Genomic DNA, 19,084 nt, shown 5'->3' on the forward strand with positions numbered 1-19,084 from the left:
ATATTCCTTCAATTTAGGTAAACAAAGTAGATTTTTTTACTTTGTCTAAAATGGCAGTAATTCCTTTATCCGTTATCATATTCCTGATTTTGCTTGACACCTGGGGTTGATTAAATCCTTTTTCCTATAACATGGAGGTACAGGATATTCTTTAGTAATTACTTACCTGTGTGAATGTAAGTATGCTTCTTCATGTCAGACTTTTGATGGAAACGCTTTCCACAGAACTGACAGGGGTAGGGCCGTGTGTCGGAGTGGATGAGCAAATGGGTAGACAAGGTAGAGGAGCGCTTAAATGTCTTTCCACACATCTTGCATTCGAAGCTCCTTTCCTGAAAGAAGTCAGGTGTTAGTCACTGAAGGAAGTTTTATAAATACCAACTAAAACTGATAAATTCATTTTTGGTGAATGTTGGGAGGTTCTCATGTCAGTGACCCAGAAAGTATTAAATCCAGAACGTAAGAATAGGTAGTCAAGTGTATTTTCAGAAGGAAGTCAGCAATGGAAGCCCTTGTATTTCTTTTAGGAAATGTTTACTCTCATTTGTGGCCACTGAGCTACTGTGAGATTCTTCAGCAGAAGCTAAAATGTCTAAGAACATGTGATGCCATGTAAATGAATAGCTTAAAGTTTTCCGCCATGTTCTGCTGAGACCTGCCCACCTCCACTTAGCCATGTCCATATTTCGAAGGGATTGTATTTGATAGTCTCCAACTATTAATTGCTTTGTTTCTCACCTGTGAGTGGACATTAAGGTGCTGCTCCAGGCTCACTGCATGACCAAATGACTTTCCACAAATATCACAAACAAATGGCCTAGTCCCGCTGTGAGATCTTCGTACATGTACCTCAAGACCATGGGAAGTAGAGAAAACCTGTAGAAAAATATACAAAAAGCCTTTAAAGTGTAATTCTAGCCAAGGTAGAACCAGTCAGGTTTTATTGTTGTAAATGTTCCAATTGGAGAGATTTCATGTGTGGCCAACAGTTGAAAAAGTGAGGGTAAACCTCTTCAGTGGTGGCACAGCCAGCAATAAAAGCACTTGTTCCAAGTCTGGAGTCTGGATCATGGGAAGTATTATATGCATTGGATCAATATGACAGCCAGGCATAAAGGTTTCAGATGGAAAGATCAGCTTTGGCAGTTTCCACATTCTGTCAGTTTTCTAACTTAGGTTACATGACTACCTCCTCTTCTGAACATCTGCATGGACATTTTCTAAATCATTGCTCAATGAGACTGACTAAGCACAGTGCCAGTGCTGTAATGAGAAGGAATTTGCCCCTGGGGCATCATAAGATGAAGCTCTCACACAGCTCCATTTTGCTTCTATCATATTCCTTTTTTGGTCCATTGTTGGCAGACCAATCATAGTGAATGGACTGCTTTAAAGCAATATTCATCAAAACAATGTAGAAGATCATACAAGCATGAATAAGGCATAAAGATGGTGCAGGGATGCAACATGCAAGGGGCGGGGGCAGGGGTGAATGTTCCATTGGAGCAGACTGTGTAGCTTCACAAGGGCCTTCTGGCACTTGGGAATCCATTTATACTAGATGGGTAACTTCTTCTCACACTTATGTATATCTGGACAGTGGACACAGTCCACTGCTGGCTGAAAATCTATATACACATATATAAAATAGCCAAAATATTAATTTTAGTTCCTATTCATGCTTGTAAAATGATGATGCTTTTAATGAATACATGGGTGCAATGAGATCTGCACTTTACAATCAATGAAACTGGAACAGCGTGCAGAAAACAAAGAGATCAGAATTTATCCTTTGATCCTAATGTCCAAGCTGTCATTATGCATTTTGACTGCAGTTTCTCGTACATTTAATTGTGCCAGAAATAATTAAAAAGGCCTAATGTTAAGTCCATGCAGGGTCACCTGAACTGAAAAGCAAAGCAATGGTTCAAACTTACTTTGCTGCACTTTACACAGTGGTAGGTTTCCATAGCTGAAGTGTACCCCATGCTGTAATTCAGAGGGTGATCATAGCTTGAGTCAGTCGTAGAAGAACTATTGTACAAGTTTATGGAGTGCTGCAACATGGAAGGGTGTAGATGGGATGGGATTTGCTTGAAGCTGTAGGCAGAGTTTAGGGAGTCCCATGAGAAGTTCTGCTTGTAGAAAGCAGACAAACCAGGAGAACTGTAGGCTTTTAGAGGAAACAAGGACAAGGAAATGCCTGGAAAAAGCAATGAAGAATGATAAAATAATACTTTATACCCACCTATATGATAAAAGTCTACCATATTAGGCAACTTGGTAACTGGAATAGATAGTTTGCTTTGTGTTTCCTTATTAGATAGCCTTCAATAAGCCTTACTTAAATAGTCATGTTTAGTTTGACTATTACCCTAACTTCACTTGCTGAATCATGAGAACGTGATTCCCGGCGAGTCTTTTATCCACTTAACTTTCTCCTTTGGTCAAACTATGCACTGCTTCTGTTGTGTTAATTTGATATAATTTAACAAAATAAGAATAGAGCAGTTTGCAATAGGTTGAGACAACTGTCCTTTGGAGTAATGGGGATAGAAATTCAACCTTGGCTTATGTGGTGTTTCCAAAGGCACCCAGACCTTCAAGGGTTAGGCCCATCCTTTCACCAGCCCAAAATTCCTCAAAGATTATTAATGCCTATAATTCAACAAAATAAAAAGGGAACTACTTCTATATAAATAAGCTTAGATTCTCTTGTATTAAAATGTCTCTGTAAGGAATTGTGGGATGGTGAAGAGATTTGAGAAGTGTACATCCACCATCCTACTTAACCACCACAATCAACTCTACTCTGTTGACCCCAACAGGCCTGCTGTAAAACAATAAAGCCATAATACTACTCACTTAAAAAGATCTGTCAATTCAAGCATGAAAGGATAACGCATATAAGATTGCATTAGAATAAGCAAAAGTTCTACTTTACTTTGCATTACTCATATTCTTGTAATGGCAAAGACAGAAGGTGAGATGTTGATACAGTCAACTGTAATAAGGCATTGGTTATATACAGTATCTTAGGGCTTGTTCACACTATATGAGGAAACCTGCATTTATCTGCAACTGATCAATGCCAGTCACCACGAGGGCATATAGAAAAAAATTGTTTTTATGTGTCCCGTTCACACCACAATGCAATTGTAATAGGTGGTGTGGTGCAAAAAATGCAAACGTTTTGCATTTTTCCACAGTGCATGGTCCTACACCAATAAAATTTGGTTTGAAATGTTTTGCTTTTACAATGTTTGTTTGATTTTCCAATGGTTAATGGGGTTAATGTTTATTTTTGACATGACAAATTGAAGGAGCAGGATGGAGAATTTATCTTAAATGAATGAGTTTTTTACAACGTATGTGTTTTTTGCTAGGGAAATTCTGTGTGTACCAAAATAGTAAGTAATAGTAAGTACTTCCGAATGTAGCATTGGGAACATGTTACATGTTCCACCTTAAAAACGGGTGGAACATGTAACATGTTCCCAAGGTGATCTTATCCTTTAAGTCTTAAAGACTTTTGATATCTTTTACTGAATATGGCTATTATGCTTTAAGTATGTGGTAAAGCCCAACATCGGTATAAAAAGGGTGGTGCCCAACAATCACCCCTCATTGCCTGCCTATTATTCCTTGCAATCTGGGGCAAAAAGAGTCGCCTCAACAAACACAGAAATATAAAAGCCACTCCTCAGCAATCTGCATTTGTTCTTTTCAAGCAAAGACACTGGGTCTGGCAAGGGAAATCCAAATATGAATGGGGGACCCGTCATATATATTGTAATGCAGGACACATGTATAATTCTGCATTTAGGTGTACTTCCTCACATCTAAACTTGCATGGAGCAGCCTAGCTGAAGCTTCCTGCAAGTATGTCCTCCATGCTGAAGTTGGGTGGCTGACATCTTCTATGAAAGGTACAGCGTGACAATCATGACACGGATAGACTGTGTGAAGGCAGACAGATAACATCTTAAGCGCTTTTAGAGTTGTCCACTGGTGGTAAGTAAAGTAACGAGCCCATTCAAGTTTCCATTTCTTCTATTAATTCTTTCATTTTACATTATAACATACTTCTGTTAGGGTATTTACTGGCTTTTTCTATTTGGGGTAAACAGGGTGGAAATAATAATTTAGCAGAATACCTGGTGTGGAAGGGCTTGAGTTGCTTTTGGATAGAAATGTTGACTTCCCCTTCTCATCTATTTGGTACTCCTGAGACTTGCTCCTGGCCTGGTCTTCAGGGCTGTTTTCTTTGTGGTCACTGCACAGTAGACCTCCTTCTAGTGGATCCTTAGATTGTTGATCTACTCAAAAGCAACAGGGATTAATATTTACCATTAATCCTTATTATATCAGCAACTGAACAATAAGACATGAAATAAGCCAAGCATCTTCAAACTCAAATCAAAGCTTGAAGGACAACGCAATCCAACCTGTCAGTTTTGTGTGGTTTTTGTCATTTTATATTACCCAATAGGTTCCTTTATTGTAGATTTCCTCCAGAATTTCCGACTATCACTAACATTACAAAGACAAAGAATAACAAAAGATCTTGTCCAGGGGCAGACTGACCATTTAGAAACTCGGGCACTGCCCGAGGGCACGGGGTCAGTAGGGGGCCCCATGAGATGCCCCTGGTACCTTTTTCATAGGCTTTTTTGAGTTTGGGCAAGGATACAGGGGCCCCATGATCCCCTATTGCCCGGGGGCCCTATGAGTTGTCAGTCTGCCCCTGATCTTGTCACGTTCCCTAGATGGATTTTATGTAAGACCAAGAAAAGAGTAGGCAGAAGCAGGCTTGGCATTGCTAGCCCCATAATGCTGTCTTAAATTTCCCACAGACTGCTGCAGTGCATAAAAAAGGTAGTTTGTGAGCCCAGCAGTCTATGTATTTGCAACCTTAGACTAGCTACATTTCAGAGCAATAGGTAACCATTAGCAGTCAGGGTACCAGCTGGCCGGGGGAATGCCTCAAAGAAATTTGGGTCTACATGGTGCCCTGTGAATGAGTTATAATTGCAAAATGTATATGTACCTTTAACCACTTCAGTTGTTGCACATGTATACCCCTTAAAGATAAAAGCAATTTTCATATTTCAGTCTATTATTTCTGTGATAACACTGCCGTTGCTTAAAGTGGAACTATAGCCTTAGAATGAAACATTGCTTTGAATGAAACATACAGTCTATTCTGCAATAGAAGCCTACCTGCCAACAATGTTTCATTCCAATAATTCCTCCTTTGCTTCTCCTAAAGGTAAACTGAACAGTGCTTGGGCAGCTCAGTGTACATTTTTTGGCATTGGGAATATATTAACTACTGTGCTCATGCAGGGGAGTTAAGGCATCCTGGGCTGGCTAATCAAGTAGATTCAAAGATGCAGAATCCAGAAAAATACTGGACTAAGATTTTACCAGTGGCGAGGGAGCTTGCAGGCTTCGCATTGTTGATGGCTAGCCAAGTGCAGTGGCCTTTAGTTCTGCTCTAATGACTATAAAGTAATACAACTATCTTTCTGGGGGACAAACAAAGCTTTTATATTTTATCTCAACCAGAACACTACGTGCATGGAGTTTGCATGTTCTTCCTGTGCTTGTGTTGTGTGGGTTTCCTCAAAGTACTCCAGTTTTCTATCACACTCCAAAGACATGTTGGGTTTGATTTACTAAAACTGGAGAGTGCAAAATCTGGTGCAGCTCTTCATAGTAACCAATCAGCTTCCAGGTTTTATTGTCAACGCTTCATTGAACAAGCTGAAGTTAGAAGCTGATTGACTACCATACACAACTGCACCAGATTTTGCTCTCTCCAGTTTTAGTAAAACAACTCCACTGGTAGGTTAATTGGTTCCTGCCTATATTGGCCCTACTATTTGTAACTATTTGTATACATGCATAAGATATAAGGGCCTTAGACTGTAAGCTCCCCGAGGGCAGGGACTTATGTGAATGTACAATCAATAAAGCGCTATATAACTACTTGTAATAATGACAGTAATAAGAAAAATAATAACTATAATAATAATTTGTTCTTTTTATAATTATACAAATATTACCTTTCTGCAATAAAGCAGGGAAATGTATTAATGAATCAAACATTTTTTTATTTTGTGATATTTGTTTACAGCAGTGTTTCTCAACCTTTTTTTCAGTCAAGGCACCCTTTAAAATTATGGACAGTCTTAAGGCACCCCATTCTAAAATGTAAAAAAACTATTCTAATAGTTTTATATAACGCAGCAACATCCACACATGTAGGACACCCAACGTTGGAAGTGATTTATTCTTCCAAATCAAATACACTTTTGCACCCTGGTACTGACTAGTATTACAGTGTTTCTCTCAGTGTTTCTCCATCACTGAGCTAATGTGACCCCAGCACTGATGGAGAGGGGCAGGAGAGAGTCAAAAAAGGATGTTGTGCAGGCAATTGACATCCTCCTCATCAACTGATGATGTCATTGGTTGCCAGGATGCCGATGGCTAGAAGGTTGTAATGGCGCAAAATGAAGATCTGTGGCTTTATGTAACTAAAAGTCAGGCTTGTATACAAGTTTTGGACAACTTTTAGACATTTTGCCAAGGCACCCCTGAAGAAACCTCAAGGCACCACAGGGTGACTGGGCACCCTGGTTGAGAAAGGCTGGTTTACAGAAACACAATAAATAAAAAAAAAGTATTATTATTATTAGTGATTGGTGTCTCTTGCTTTGAGTGGCTGCAGACTTTATTCCATGCCTTTGAGATTGTAGGCAGAATGAGTATATGGCATTGAAACTTGAAAATATTTAAAACTTTATGAACACCCCTAATGAACTAACAAACTACGTGACTGACATCCTGTAGGCCTCAGCGGTCTTTGGGTGCCTTTACTCCCTTCTGCTGCCCATGATCCTTGGTTATCTGCACGCCTGCTCTGTCCATCTGGGTCAAATGGTGATATCTATATTTGTTGTTTTTATACGCTACGGATTTTTCTCCATGTAATAATTGTCATCTTTTGATGTGGAATCCCTGATACCCCTGAGGAAGAAGCTATGTATCTCTGAAATGCATCAGCTGAATGGAAACACATCAAATCTATGACGCTATCTATGACAAGTAGTTTTGTATACTCGTTGTATGATGTAATGCATTAAAAGATATATATATGTTTGGTTCTTACTTTTTTTTTAATTTGTACGAATAAAATTACTATTGTATTTCTACTATAAAGCTGTGATATGAAGTCCCATAAGAGATTTAGCAATACATTCTATTTAAAAAAGTAGTAGAAAAAAAATAGCTATGGGGACAAGGTGAGAAAGGAGTTGATTAGGGCTAGGTAGGATTTACTTAGGGTTAATAAGGGGTTAAATGGGTATAATTGTTTATTAAAAAGCATTTGCGGGAGCGGTCGCGTTGCGTTGCATCGCGGCAAAACGGACGCCTCTGGTCAAGTCAGGAGGCGTTGAAGCCTCCTATTCTTGTCTATGGTGCCGCTCTGCAAACGCCCGGCCGACGTTTGCGGTGCGGTTGCGGGGTGTTTCCGGAGCAGTAACACCACTCAAACTGCATTATAGGCGTTTGTGGGGCGTTATTAACGCTCGGCAAACGTCTAGCAAGCGCAGCTAAACCTCGCATGCGGCGGCTAGAGGGGCATTTGGCAAGCATTGGTAAAACAGCCAAGTGTGAACGAGCCCTTAAAAACGCTTCTATACGCAAACACACATAAACGCGGTATGCAAAATTACATTTTTTAACCTACGTTTTCCAGCAGTCAGTTTCCATCGTTCAGAAGAGTTTTCCAAATGCCCCGTGTACATGAACCCTAAGGCCTCATGTACACTGCTGCTCCTAAACATGAGTTTAGGAGAATTTTGCGTTTTTTTGCCAAAGCCCCTGAACTCAACTCAATAAAAATCTGTCCATGTACACATAGGCTTTTATCAGAGTTTAGGAGCTGCAGAGTTTAGGGGCAGCTAAACATTCCATAATTGCGTTTAAGAGAGGAAAATTTTGGCGAAACCGTATGTAAAAGTGGCTAAACGCTAGCCGCGTTTAGCGCTTGGACGTTTATCTATGTCAATGGAAAATATTCTGGCCAATCATATGAATAAACGTCCAAGCGCTAAACGCCGTACTCCGTTTACACGTGTTTTTGCCGCGTTTAACGTTTTTCTGCTGCCAAGAGAGTTTAACAACTAGGTGAGTTCATGTGTACATGAGGCCTTAGGTGTAGCTGGTGTTTCCAAGGTCCACAATTAGGATGGAAATTTATGCACATAATATATCATTAATAAATCACTAGATATGCTATTCTCATGTGTTTCGCACAACCTGGCTCCCTTATGCTATGCATGCTGGGTAATATTAAACTGCCTTAATGAAGTAAATGTTGGTAAACAGCACAGTCACAGAGCTATGACTGCGTGTATGATTTATGTGTAATTTGCTAAAACCTGTGCTACAAAATGCATGTGTTGACACAGCGTGTGTGTGACTGAGAAACCGCAATGTTTATATAGACACTTGGCCAATTTATTTATGTCTGGAGATCCGGCTTTGATTGAGCTGAGAAAACATATCATAACAGAATCCTCGTCATGCCCAGAACAGCTGAAATAAAATATCTCAGCCAAGCTTTCCTACATGTACATTTCTAAAATCTCCATATAACAGGCAGCCTCAGACACTGAAAGGATAACCAGCCCTGCACAATAGTTAGATGTTCTACAACATTGCCCTACCTTTAAGGATGGAGCTGTTTTAGAAAAGGTACATGTCTTAAAAATGTCTGGATGGTGAGTAAAAGTATATGTAGCACTACTCCTAGAGATGAGCGAAGAAATGAAAAATTCGATTCGACTGATTCGGCGAATTCGTGGACAATATTCGATTCGAGTCGAATAAATTCGCTGTGAATTTAACTTAAAAAAGGGTGTTTCTAGGCTTCAGAGAGACTTAATATTAGTGCAGAACACTGTACCTTTAATTTAAATGCCCTTGGAGTCTGCTGGGGAAGAGAAATAATACTGTCAGTCAGTATGACATGCAGATGAGTGCCGTCGATCTTAGAATCACCGCACACTTCACTCATTTGGGCAGTCACGGGGCCAAAACCAGAGTGTGGAGCCACAGTGTGGCGGTGGAGGCAGCAGCAATGGGAGGCCATACAGCACCCTATGACAAAAATGGAAACCACCAGCAGTGTGAGGAGACCTGAAAGTGGCACATGGCAGAGTGTGGCGATAGAGACAGCAGCAATGGGAGGCCGTACAGGGACCCATGACACACTCTGGACCTGGCAGCAGCATGAGGAGGCGGTACAGGGGCCCATGACAGATTACGGGCCTGGCAGCAGCATGAGGAGTCGGTACAGGGGCCCATGGCAGATTACGGGCCTGGCAGCAGCAATGGGAGGCCGTACAGGGACCCATGACACACTCTGGACCTGGCAGCAGCATGGGGAGGCGGTACAGGGGCCCATGACAGATTACGGGCCTGGCAGCAGCATGAGGAGTCGGTACGGGGGCCCATGACACACTCTGGACCTGGCAGCAGCATGAGGAGGCGGTACAGGGGCGCATGACAGATTACGAGCCTGGCAGCAGCAACTTGGACAGGAGGACGTTCAGCTTCTGCACCGTCGGGTGCGTGCTCGCAAACTGTTGTCTCTTGGAAACGGATTCCAAGAAAGACTGCTGACGGAATCCGTGAAGAGGAGTAGCAGGAGAAGGAGCATCTGAACGAGCGGAATATGCCAACAAGCGACAACAGTGGCCCATGACAGATTACGGGCCTGGCAGCAGCATGAGGAGTCGGTACGGGGGCCCATGGCAGATTACGGGCCTGGCAGCAGCTATGGGAGGCCCGTAATCTGCCAGCACCCTATGACAAAAAATGGAACCCACCAGCAGTGTGAGGAGACCTGAAAGTGGCACATGGCAGAGTGTGGCGATGGAGACAGCAGCAATGGGAGGCCGTACAGGGACCCATGAGAGACTCTGGACCTGGCAGCAGCATGAGGAGGCGGTATAGGGGCCCATGGCAGATTAGGGGCCTGGCAGCAGCTATGGGAGGCCCGTAATCTGCCAGCACCCTATGACAAAAAATGGAACACACCAGCAGTGTGAGGAGACCTGAAAGTGGCACATGGCAGAGTGTGGCGATGGAGGCAGCAGCAATGGGAGGCCGTACAGGGACCCATGAGAGACTCTGGACTTGGCAGCAGCATGAGGAGGCGGTATAGGGGCCCATGGCAGATTAGGGGCCTGGCAGCAGCTATGGGAGGCCCGTAATCTGCCAGCACCCTATGACAAAAAATGGAACACACCAGCAGTGTGAGGAGACCTGAAAGTGGCACATGTTTGGGGCATGATTCATGGCGGATTTAGTCAGTTGTGTCAGGAACTGGTGGTTTGAAATCCAGACTAATCCACGCCTGATTCATTTTCACAAACGTGAGTCTCTCCACACTTTGGGTGGACAGTCGTGTCCTCCGCGGAGTTGCAATACCTCCTGCCGCACTAAACACGCGCTCCGATGCCACGCTACTGGCCGGGCATGACAGCCTTTCAAGGGCAAATTCAGCTAGTTGGGGCCAAAGGTCAAGTTTCGTTGCCCAGTAGTCAAGGGGATTGTCTACCTCGGTTGGCAGGGTGCTGTCCAAGTAGGCCTAAGCCTGTTGTTTGAGGTCCTGCTCCAGGTCCACCTGATGCTGCTGCTGCTGCTGCGGCTGGTTAGTAGTTTCCTCACTGCGCTGGTGAAGAAAGCTACTCATCATCGACTGCAGACTGAGGCAGCCGCTGCTGGTGGAGCTGCCACTGCTCCTACCACCCCACCCCTCCCCTGCTGCCATGGCAGCGGAACACGAGCGCACAGGGCCCACAGTGTCTGAGGATGGACGTTGGCGCAGACAGGCAGAGACCAGCTGACTACATAGGTGTTTTTTATAGTACGTTATTTTGGCCTCCCTCTCAGCAGGTGTGAAAAAGGCCACCATTTTTGAACGGTAGCGAGGGTCCAACAAGGTGGACAGCCAAAAGTCATCCCTCTGTCTGATGGTTATTATTCGGCTGTCGCTACGCAAGCAACCGAGCATGCTATGGGCCATTTGTGCCAAGGAATGCGAGGGACTCCCTGCCTCCATCTCCACAGCATACTGCCACGGTGCGTCTAGGTCCTCTGTCTCCTCTTCCTCCTCCTCTACCAGATGCTCCTGCTCCTCCACTCCTGTCCGCTGAGTGGAAAAACCACCCATTTCACTCAATAATTCCTGAGCACCAATGTCCTCCTCTACCTCCTCCTCTTCTTCCAGTCCTGCCCCCACAGGGGCCATGTGGCGTTGAGATCTGTGCGCCACGTCTACCGCACCCTGACCAGCCATTGTTAACAGCATTTGTTCCAGGACGTGCAACAGAGGAATGACGTCGTTCATCCCATAGTCCTGCCGACTCACGAATAGCGTGGCCTCCTCAAAGGGCCTGAGCAAGCGCAGGTGTCACGCATGAGCTGCCAATGGCTGACATCTAAGTTACACAGGGAGTACCTTTATCTGCTTTTAACATCAGGAAATCTGTGATGGCCTTTTGCTGTTCGTAAAGGCGGTCTAACATATGTAGGGTTGAATTCCACCTTGTTGCAACGTCACAGCATGAGGAGTCGGTATAGGGGCCCATGGCAGATTAGGGGCCTGGCAGCAGTTATGGGAGGCCCATAATCTGCCAGCACCCTATGACAAAAAATGGAACACACCAGCAGTGTGAGGAGACCTGAAAGTGGCACATGGCAGAGTGTGGCGATGGAGACAGCAGCAATGGGAGGCCGTACAGGGACCCATGAGAGACTCTGGACCTGGCAGCAGCATGAGGAGGCGGTATATAGGGGCCTACGGCAGATTAGGGGCCTGGCAGCAGCTATAGGAGGCCCGTAATCTGCCAGCACCCTATGTCAAAAAATTCAACACACCAGCAGTGTGTGAGGAGACCTGAAAGTGGCACATGGCAGAGTGTGGCGATGGAGACAGCAGCAATGGGAGGCCGTACAGGGACCCATGACAGACTCTGGACTTGGCAGCAGCATGAGGAGGCGGTATATAGGGGCTTATGGCAGATTAGGGGCCTGGCAGCAGCTATAGGAGGCCCGTAATCTGCCAGCACCCTATGTCAAAAAATTCAACACACCAGCAGTGTGAGGAGACCTGAAAGTGGCACATGGCAGAGTGTGGCGATGGAGACAGCAGCAATGGGAGGCCGTACAGGGACCCATGACAGACTCTGAACTTGGCAGCAGCATGAGGAGGCGGTATATAGGGGCCCATGGCAGATTAGGGGCCTGGCAGCAGCTATAGGAGGCCCGTAATCTGCCAGCACCCTATGTCAAAAAATTTAACACACCAGCAGTGTGAAGAGACCTGAAAGTGGCACATGGCAGCAGAGTGTGGCGATGGAGACAGCAGCAATGGGAGGCCGTACAGGGACCCATGAGAGACTCTAGACTTGGCAGCAGCATGAGGAGGCGGTATATAGGGGCCCATGGCAGATTAGGGGCCTGGCAGCAGCTATGTGAGGCCCGTAATCTGCCTGCACCCTATGTCAAAAAATTAAACACACCAGCAGTGTGAAGAGACCTGAAAGTGGCACATGGCATGAGAGACTCTGGACCTGGCAGCAGCAGGAGGAGGCGGTATAGGGGCCCATGGCTGATTAGGGGCCTGGCAGCAGCTATGTGAGGCCCGTTATCTTGCAGCACCCTATGTCAAAAAATTTAACACACCAGCAGTGTGAAGAGACCTGAAAGTGGCACATGGCAGCAGAGTGTGGCGATGGAGACAGCAGCAATGGGAGGCCGTACAGGGACCATGACAGACTCTGGACTTGGCAGCAGCATGAGGAGGCGGTATATAGGGGCCCATGGCAGATTAGGGGCCTGGCAGCAGCTATGTGAGGCCCGTTATCTTGCAGCACCCTATGTCAAAAAATTTAACACACCAGCAGTGTGAAGAGACCTGAAAGTGGCACATGGCAGCAGAGTGTGGCGATGGAGACAGCAGCAATGGGAGGCCGTACAGGGACCCATGAGAGACTCTGGACCTGGCAGCAGCAGGAGGAGGTGGTATATAGGGGCCCATGGCAGATTAGGGGCCTGGCAGCAGCTATGTGAGGCCCGTAATCTGCCTGCACCCTATGTCAAAAAATTTAACACACCAGCAGTGTGAAGAGACCTGAAAGTGGCACATGGCAGCAGAGTGTGGCGATGGAGACAGCAGCAATGGGAGGCCGTACAGGGACCATGACAGACTCTGGACTTGGCAGCAGCATGAGGAGGCGGTATATAGGGGCCCATGGCAGATTAGGGGCCTGGCAGCAGCTATGTGAGGCCCGTTATCTTGCAGCACCCTATGTCAAAAAATTTAACACACCAGCAGTGTGAAGAGACCTGAAAGTGGCACATGGCAGCAGAGTGTGGCGATGGAGACAGCAGCAATGGGAGGCCGTACAGGGACCCATGAGAGACTCTGGACCTGGCAGCAGCAGGAGGAGGCGGTATATAGGGGCCCATGGCAGATTAGGGGCCTGGCAGCAGCTATGTGAGGCCCGTAATCTGCCTGCACCCTATGTCAAAAAATTTAACACACCAGCAGTGTGAAGAGACCTGAAAGTGGCACATGGCAGCAGAGTGTGGCGATGGAGACAGCAGCAATGGGAGGCCGTACAGGGACCATGACAGACTCTGGACTTGGCAGCAGCATGAGGAGGCGGTATATAGGGGCCCATGGCAGATTAGGGGCCTGGCAGCAGCTATGTGAGGCCCGTAATCTGCCTGCACCCTATGTCAAAAAATTTAACACACCAGCAGTGTGAAGAGACCTGAAAGTGGCACATGGCAGCAGAGTGTGGCGATGGAGACAGCAGCAATGGGAGGCCGTACAGGGACCCATGAGAGACTCTAGACTTGGCAGCAGCATGAGGAGGCGGTATATAGGGGCCCATGGCAGATTAGGGGCCTGGCAGCAGCTATGTGAGGCCCGTAATCTGCCTGCACCCTATGTCCAAAAATTTAACACACCAGCAGTGTGAAGAGACCTGAAAGTGGCACATGGCAGCAGAGTGTGGCGATGGAGACAGCAGCAATGGGAGGCCGTACAGGGACCCATGAGAGACTCTAGACTTGGCAGCAGCATGAGGAGGCGGTATATAGGGGCCCATGGCAGATTAGGGGCCTGGCAGCAGCTATGTGAGGCCCGTAATCTGCCTGCACCCTATGTCAAAAAATTTAACACACCAGCAGTGTGAAGAGACCTGAAAGTGGCACATGGCAGCAGAGTGTGGCGATGGAGACAGCAGCAATGGGAGGCCGTACAGGGACCATGACAGACTCTGGACTTGGCAGCAGCATGAGGAGGCGGTATATAGGGGCCCATGGCAGATTAGGGGCCTGGCAGCAGCTATGTGAGGCCCGTTATCTTGCAGCACCCTATGTCAAAAAATTTAACACACCAGCAGTGTGAAGAGACCTGAAAGTGGCACATGGCAGCAGAGTGTGGCGATGGAGACAGCAGCAATGGGAGGCCGTACAGGGACCCATGAGAGACTCTGGACCTGGCAGCAGCAGGAGGAGGCGGTATATAGGGGCCCATGGCAGATTAGGGGCCTGGCAGCAGCTATGTGAGGCCCGTAATCTGCCTGCACCCTATGTCAAAAAATTTAACACACCAGCAGTGTGAAGAGACCTGAAAGTGGCACATGGCAGCAGAGTGTGGCGATGGAGACAGCAGCAATGGGAGGCCGTACAGGGACCATGACAGACTCTGGACTTGGCAGCAGCATGAGGAGGCGGTATATAGGGGCCCATGGCAGATTAGGGGCCTGGCAGCAGCTATGTGAGGCCCGTAATCTGCCTGCACCCTATGTCAAAAAATTTAACACACCAGCAGTGTGAAGAGACCTGAAAGTGGCACATGGCAGCAGAGTGTGGCGATGGAGACAGCAGCAATGGGAGGCCGTACAGGGACCCATGAGAGACTCTAGACTTGGCAGCAGCATGAGGAGGCGGTATATAGGGGCCCATGGCAGATTAGGGGCCTGGCAGCAGCTATGTGAGGCCCGTAATCTGCCTGCACCCTATGTCCAAAAATTTAACACACCAGCAGTGTGAAGAGACCTGAAAGTGGCACATGGCAGCAGAGTGTGGCGATGGAGACAGCAGCAATGGGAGGCCGTACAGGGACCCATGAGAGACTCTAGACTTGGCAGCAGCATGAGGAGGCGGTATATAGGGGCCCATGGCAGATTAGGGGCCTGGCAGCAGCTATGTGAGGCCCGTAATCTGCCTGCACCCTATGTCAAAAAATTTAACACACCAGCAGTGTGAAGAGACCTGAAAGTGGCACATGGCAGCAGAGTGTGGCGATGGAGACAGCAGCAATGGGAGGCCGTACAGGGACCATGACAGACTCTGGACTTGGCAGCAGCATGAGGAGGCGGTATATAGGGGCCCATGGCAGATTAGGGGCCTGGCAGCAGCTATGTGAGGCCCGTTATCTTGCAGCACCCTATGTCAAAAAATTTAACACACCAGCAGTGTGAAGAGACCTGAAAGTGGCACATGGCAGCAGAGTGTGGCGATGGAGACAGCAGCAATGGGAGGCCGTACAGGGACCCATGAGAGACTCTAGACTTGGCAGCAGCATGAGGAGGCGGTATATAGGGGCCCATGGCAGATTAGGGGCCTGGCAGCAGCTATGTGAGGCCCGTAATCTGCCTGCACCCTATGTCAAAAAATTTAACACACCAGCAGTGTGAAGAGACCTGAAAGTGGCACATGGCAGCAGAGTGTGGCGATGGAGACAGCAGCAATGGGAGGCCGTACAGGGACCATGACAGACTCTGGACTTGGCAGCAGCATGAGGAGGCGGTATATAGGGGCCCATGGCAGATTAGGGGCCTGGCAGCAGCTATGTGAGGCCCGTTATCTTGCAGCACCCTATGTCAAAAAATTTAACACACCAGCAGTGTGAAGAGACCTGAAAGTGGCACATGGCAGCAGAGTGTGGCGATGGAGACAGCAGCAATGGGAGGCCGTACAGGGACCCATGAGAGACTCTGGACCTGGCAGCAGCAGGAGGAGGCGGTATATAGGGGCCCATGGCAGATTAGGGGCCTGGCAGCAGCTATGTGAGGCCCGTAATCTGCCTGCACCCTATGTCAAAAAATTTAACACACCAGCAGTGTGAAGAGACCTGAAAGTGGCACATGGCAGCAGAGTGTGGCGATGGAGACAGCAGCAATGGGAGGCCGTACAGGGACCATGACAGACTCTGGACTTGGCAGCAGCATGAGGAGGCGGTATATAGGGGCCCATGGCAGATTAGGGGCCTGGCAGCAGCTATGTGAGGCCCGTAATCTGCCTGCACCCTATGTCAAAAAATTTAACACACCAGCAGTGTGAAGAGACCTGAAAGTGGCACATGGCAGCAGAGTGTGGCGATGGAGACAGCAGCAATGGGAGGCCGTACAGGGACCATGACAGACTCTGGACTTGGCAGCAGCATGAGGAGGCGGTATATAGGGGCCCATGGCAGATTAGGGGCCTGGCAGCAGCTATGTGAGGCCCGTAATCTGCCTGCACCCTATGTCCAAAAATTTAACACACCAGCAGTGTGAAGAGACCTGAAAGTGGCACATGGCAGCAGAGTGTGGCGATGGAGACAGCAGCAATGGGAGGCCGTACAGGGACCCATGAGAGACTCTAGACTTGGCAGCAGCATGAGGAGGCGGTATATAGGGGCCCATGGCAGATTAGGGGCCTGGCAGCAGCTATGTGAGGCCCGTAATCTGCCTGCACCCTATGTCAAAAAATTTAACACACCAGCAGTGTGAAGAGACCTGAAAGTGGCACATGGCAGCAGAGTGTGGCGATGGAGACAGCAGCAATGGGAGGCCGTACAGGGACCATGACAGACTCTGGACTTGGCAGCAGCATGAGGAGGCGGTATATAGGGGCCCATGGCAGATTAGGGGCCTGGCAGCAGCTATGTGAGGCCCGTTATCTTGCAGCACCCTATGTCAAAAAATTTAACACACCAGCAGTGTGAAGAGACCTGAAAGTGGCACATGGCAGCAGAGTGTGGCGATGGAGACAGCAGCAATGGGAGGCCGTACAGGGACCCATGAGAGACTCTAGACTTGGCAGCAGCATGAGGAGGCGGTATATAGGGGCCCATGGCAGATTAGGGGCCTGGCAGCAGCTATGTGAGGCCCGTAATCTGCCTGCACCCTATGTCAAAAAATTTAACACACCAGCAGTGTGAAGAGACCTGAAAGTGGCACATGGCAGCAGAGTGTGGCGATGGAGACAGCAGCAATGGGAGGCCGTACAGGGACCATGACAGACTCTGGACTTGGCAGCAGCATGAGGAGGCGGTATATAGGGGCCCATGGCAGATTAGGGGCCTGGCAGCAGCTATGTGAGGCCCGTTATCTTGCAGCACCCTATGTCAAAAAATTTAACACACCAGCAGTGTGAAGAGACCTGAAAGTGGCACATGGCAGCAGAGTGTGGCGATGGAGACAGCAGCAATGGGAGGCCGTACAGGGACCCATGAGAGACTCTGGACCTGGCAGCAGCAGGAGGAGGCGGTATATAGGGGCCCATGGCAGATTAGGGGCCTGGCAGCAGCTATGTGAGGCCCGTAATCTGCCTGCACCCTATGTCAAAAAATTTAACACACCAGCAGTGTGAAGAGACCTGAAAGTGGCACATGGCAGCAGAGTGTGGCGATGGAGACAGCAGCAATGGGAGGCCGTACAGGGACCATGACAGACTCTGGACTTGGCAGCAGCATGAGGAGGCGGTATATAGGGGCCCATGGCAGATTAGGGGCCTGGCAGCAGCTATGTGAGGCCCGTAATCTGCCTGCACCCTATGTCAAAAAATTTAACACACCAGCAGTGTGAAGAGACCTGAAAGTGGCACATGGCAGCAGAGTGTGGCGATGGAGACAGCAGCAATGGGAGGCCGTACAGGGACCATGACAGACTCTGGACTTGGCAGCAGCATGAGGAGGCGGTATATAGGGGCCCATGGCAGATTAGGGGCCTGGCAGCAGCTATGTGAGGCCCGTAATCTGCCTGCACCCTATGTCAAAAAATTTAACACACCAGCAGTGTGAAGAGACCTGAAAGTGGCACATGGCAGCAGAGTGTGGCGATGGAGACAGCAGCAATGGGAGGACGTACAGGGACCCATGAGAGACTCTAGACTTGGCAGCAGCATGAGGAGGCGGTATATAGGGGCCCATGGCAGATTAGGGGCCTGGCAGCAGCTATGTGAGGCCCGTAATCTGCCTGCACCCTATGTCAAAAAATTTAACACACCAGCAGTGTGAAGAGACCTGAAAGTGGCACATGGCAGCAGAGTGTGGCGATGGAGACAGCAGCAATGGGAGGCCGTACAGGGACCCATGAGAGACTCTAGACTTGGCAGCAGCATGAGGAGGCGGTATATAGGGGCCCATGGCAGATTAGGGGCCTGGCAGCAGCTATGTGAGGCCCGTAATCTGCCTGCACCCTATGTCAAAAAATTTAACACACCAGCAGTGTGAAGAGACCTGAAAGTGGCACATGGCAGCAGAGTGTGGCGATGGAGACAGCAGCAATGGGAGGCCGTACAGGGACCATGACAGACTCTGGACTTGGCAGCAGCATGAGGAGGCGGTATATAGGGGCCCATGGCAGATTAGGGGCCTGGCAGCAGCTATGTGAGGCCCGTTATCTTGCAGCACCCTATGTCAAAAAATTTAACACACCAGCAGTGTGAAGAGACCTGAAAGTGGCACATGGCAGCAGAGTGTGGCGATGGAGACAGCAGCAATGGGAGGCCGTACAGGGACCCATGAGAGACTCTGGACCTGGCAGCAGCAGGAGGAGGCGGTATATAGGGGCCCATGGCAGATTAGGGGCCTGGCAGCAGCTATGTGAGGCCCGTAATCTGCCTGCACCCTATGTCAAAAAATTTAACACACCAGCAGTGTGAAGAGACCTGAAAGTGGCACATGGCAGCAGAGTGTGGCGATGGAGACAGCAGC

General features: G+C 48.1%; 1 protein-coding gene across 2 annotated transcripts in view; it reads right to left on the bottom strand.

Moving 5' to 3' along the window:
• Positions 1–19,084, bottom strand: part of GFI1B (growth factor independent 1B transcriptional repressor) — a 54,085-nt gene that overhangs the window by 4,024 nt on the left and 30,977 nt on the right. For both annotated transcript variants that reach the window (XM_089675081.1, XM_089675082.1), the window contains 4 exons: positions 4,158–4,319; positions 1,938–2,203; positions 739–876; positions 167–332 (listed from right to left, as the gene is read on the bottom strand). In XM_089675081.1, the coding sequence (XP_089531207.1) occupies positions 167–332; positions 739–876; positions 1,938–2,203; positions 4,158–4,319 (732 nt within the window). The remainder of the gene's footprint in view (positions 1–166; positions 333–738; positions 877–1,937; positions 2,204–4,157; positions 4,320–19,084) is intronic.

The sequence above is a fragment of the Staurois parvus genome, unplaced genomic scaffold, assembly GCF_062004578.1.
Source record: "Staurois parvus isolate SC_StPar_1 unplaced genomic scaffold, SC_StPar_1.0 ptg000154l, whole genome shotgun sequence".
Lineage (NCBI taxonomy): Eukaryota > Metazoa > Chordata > Amphibia > Anura > Ranidae > Staurois > Staurois parvus.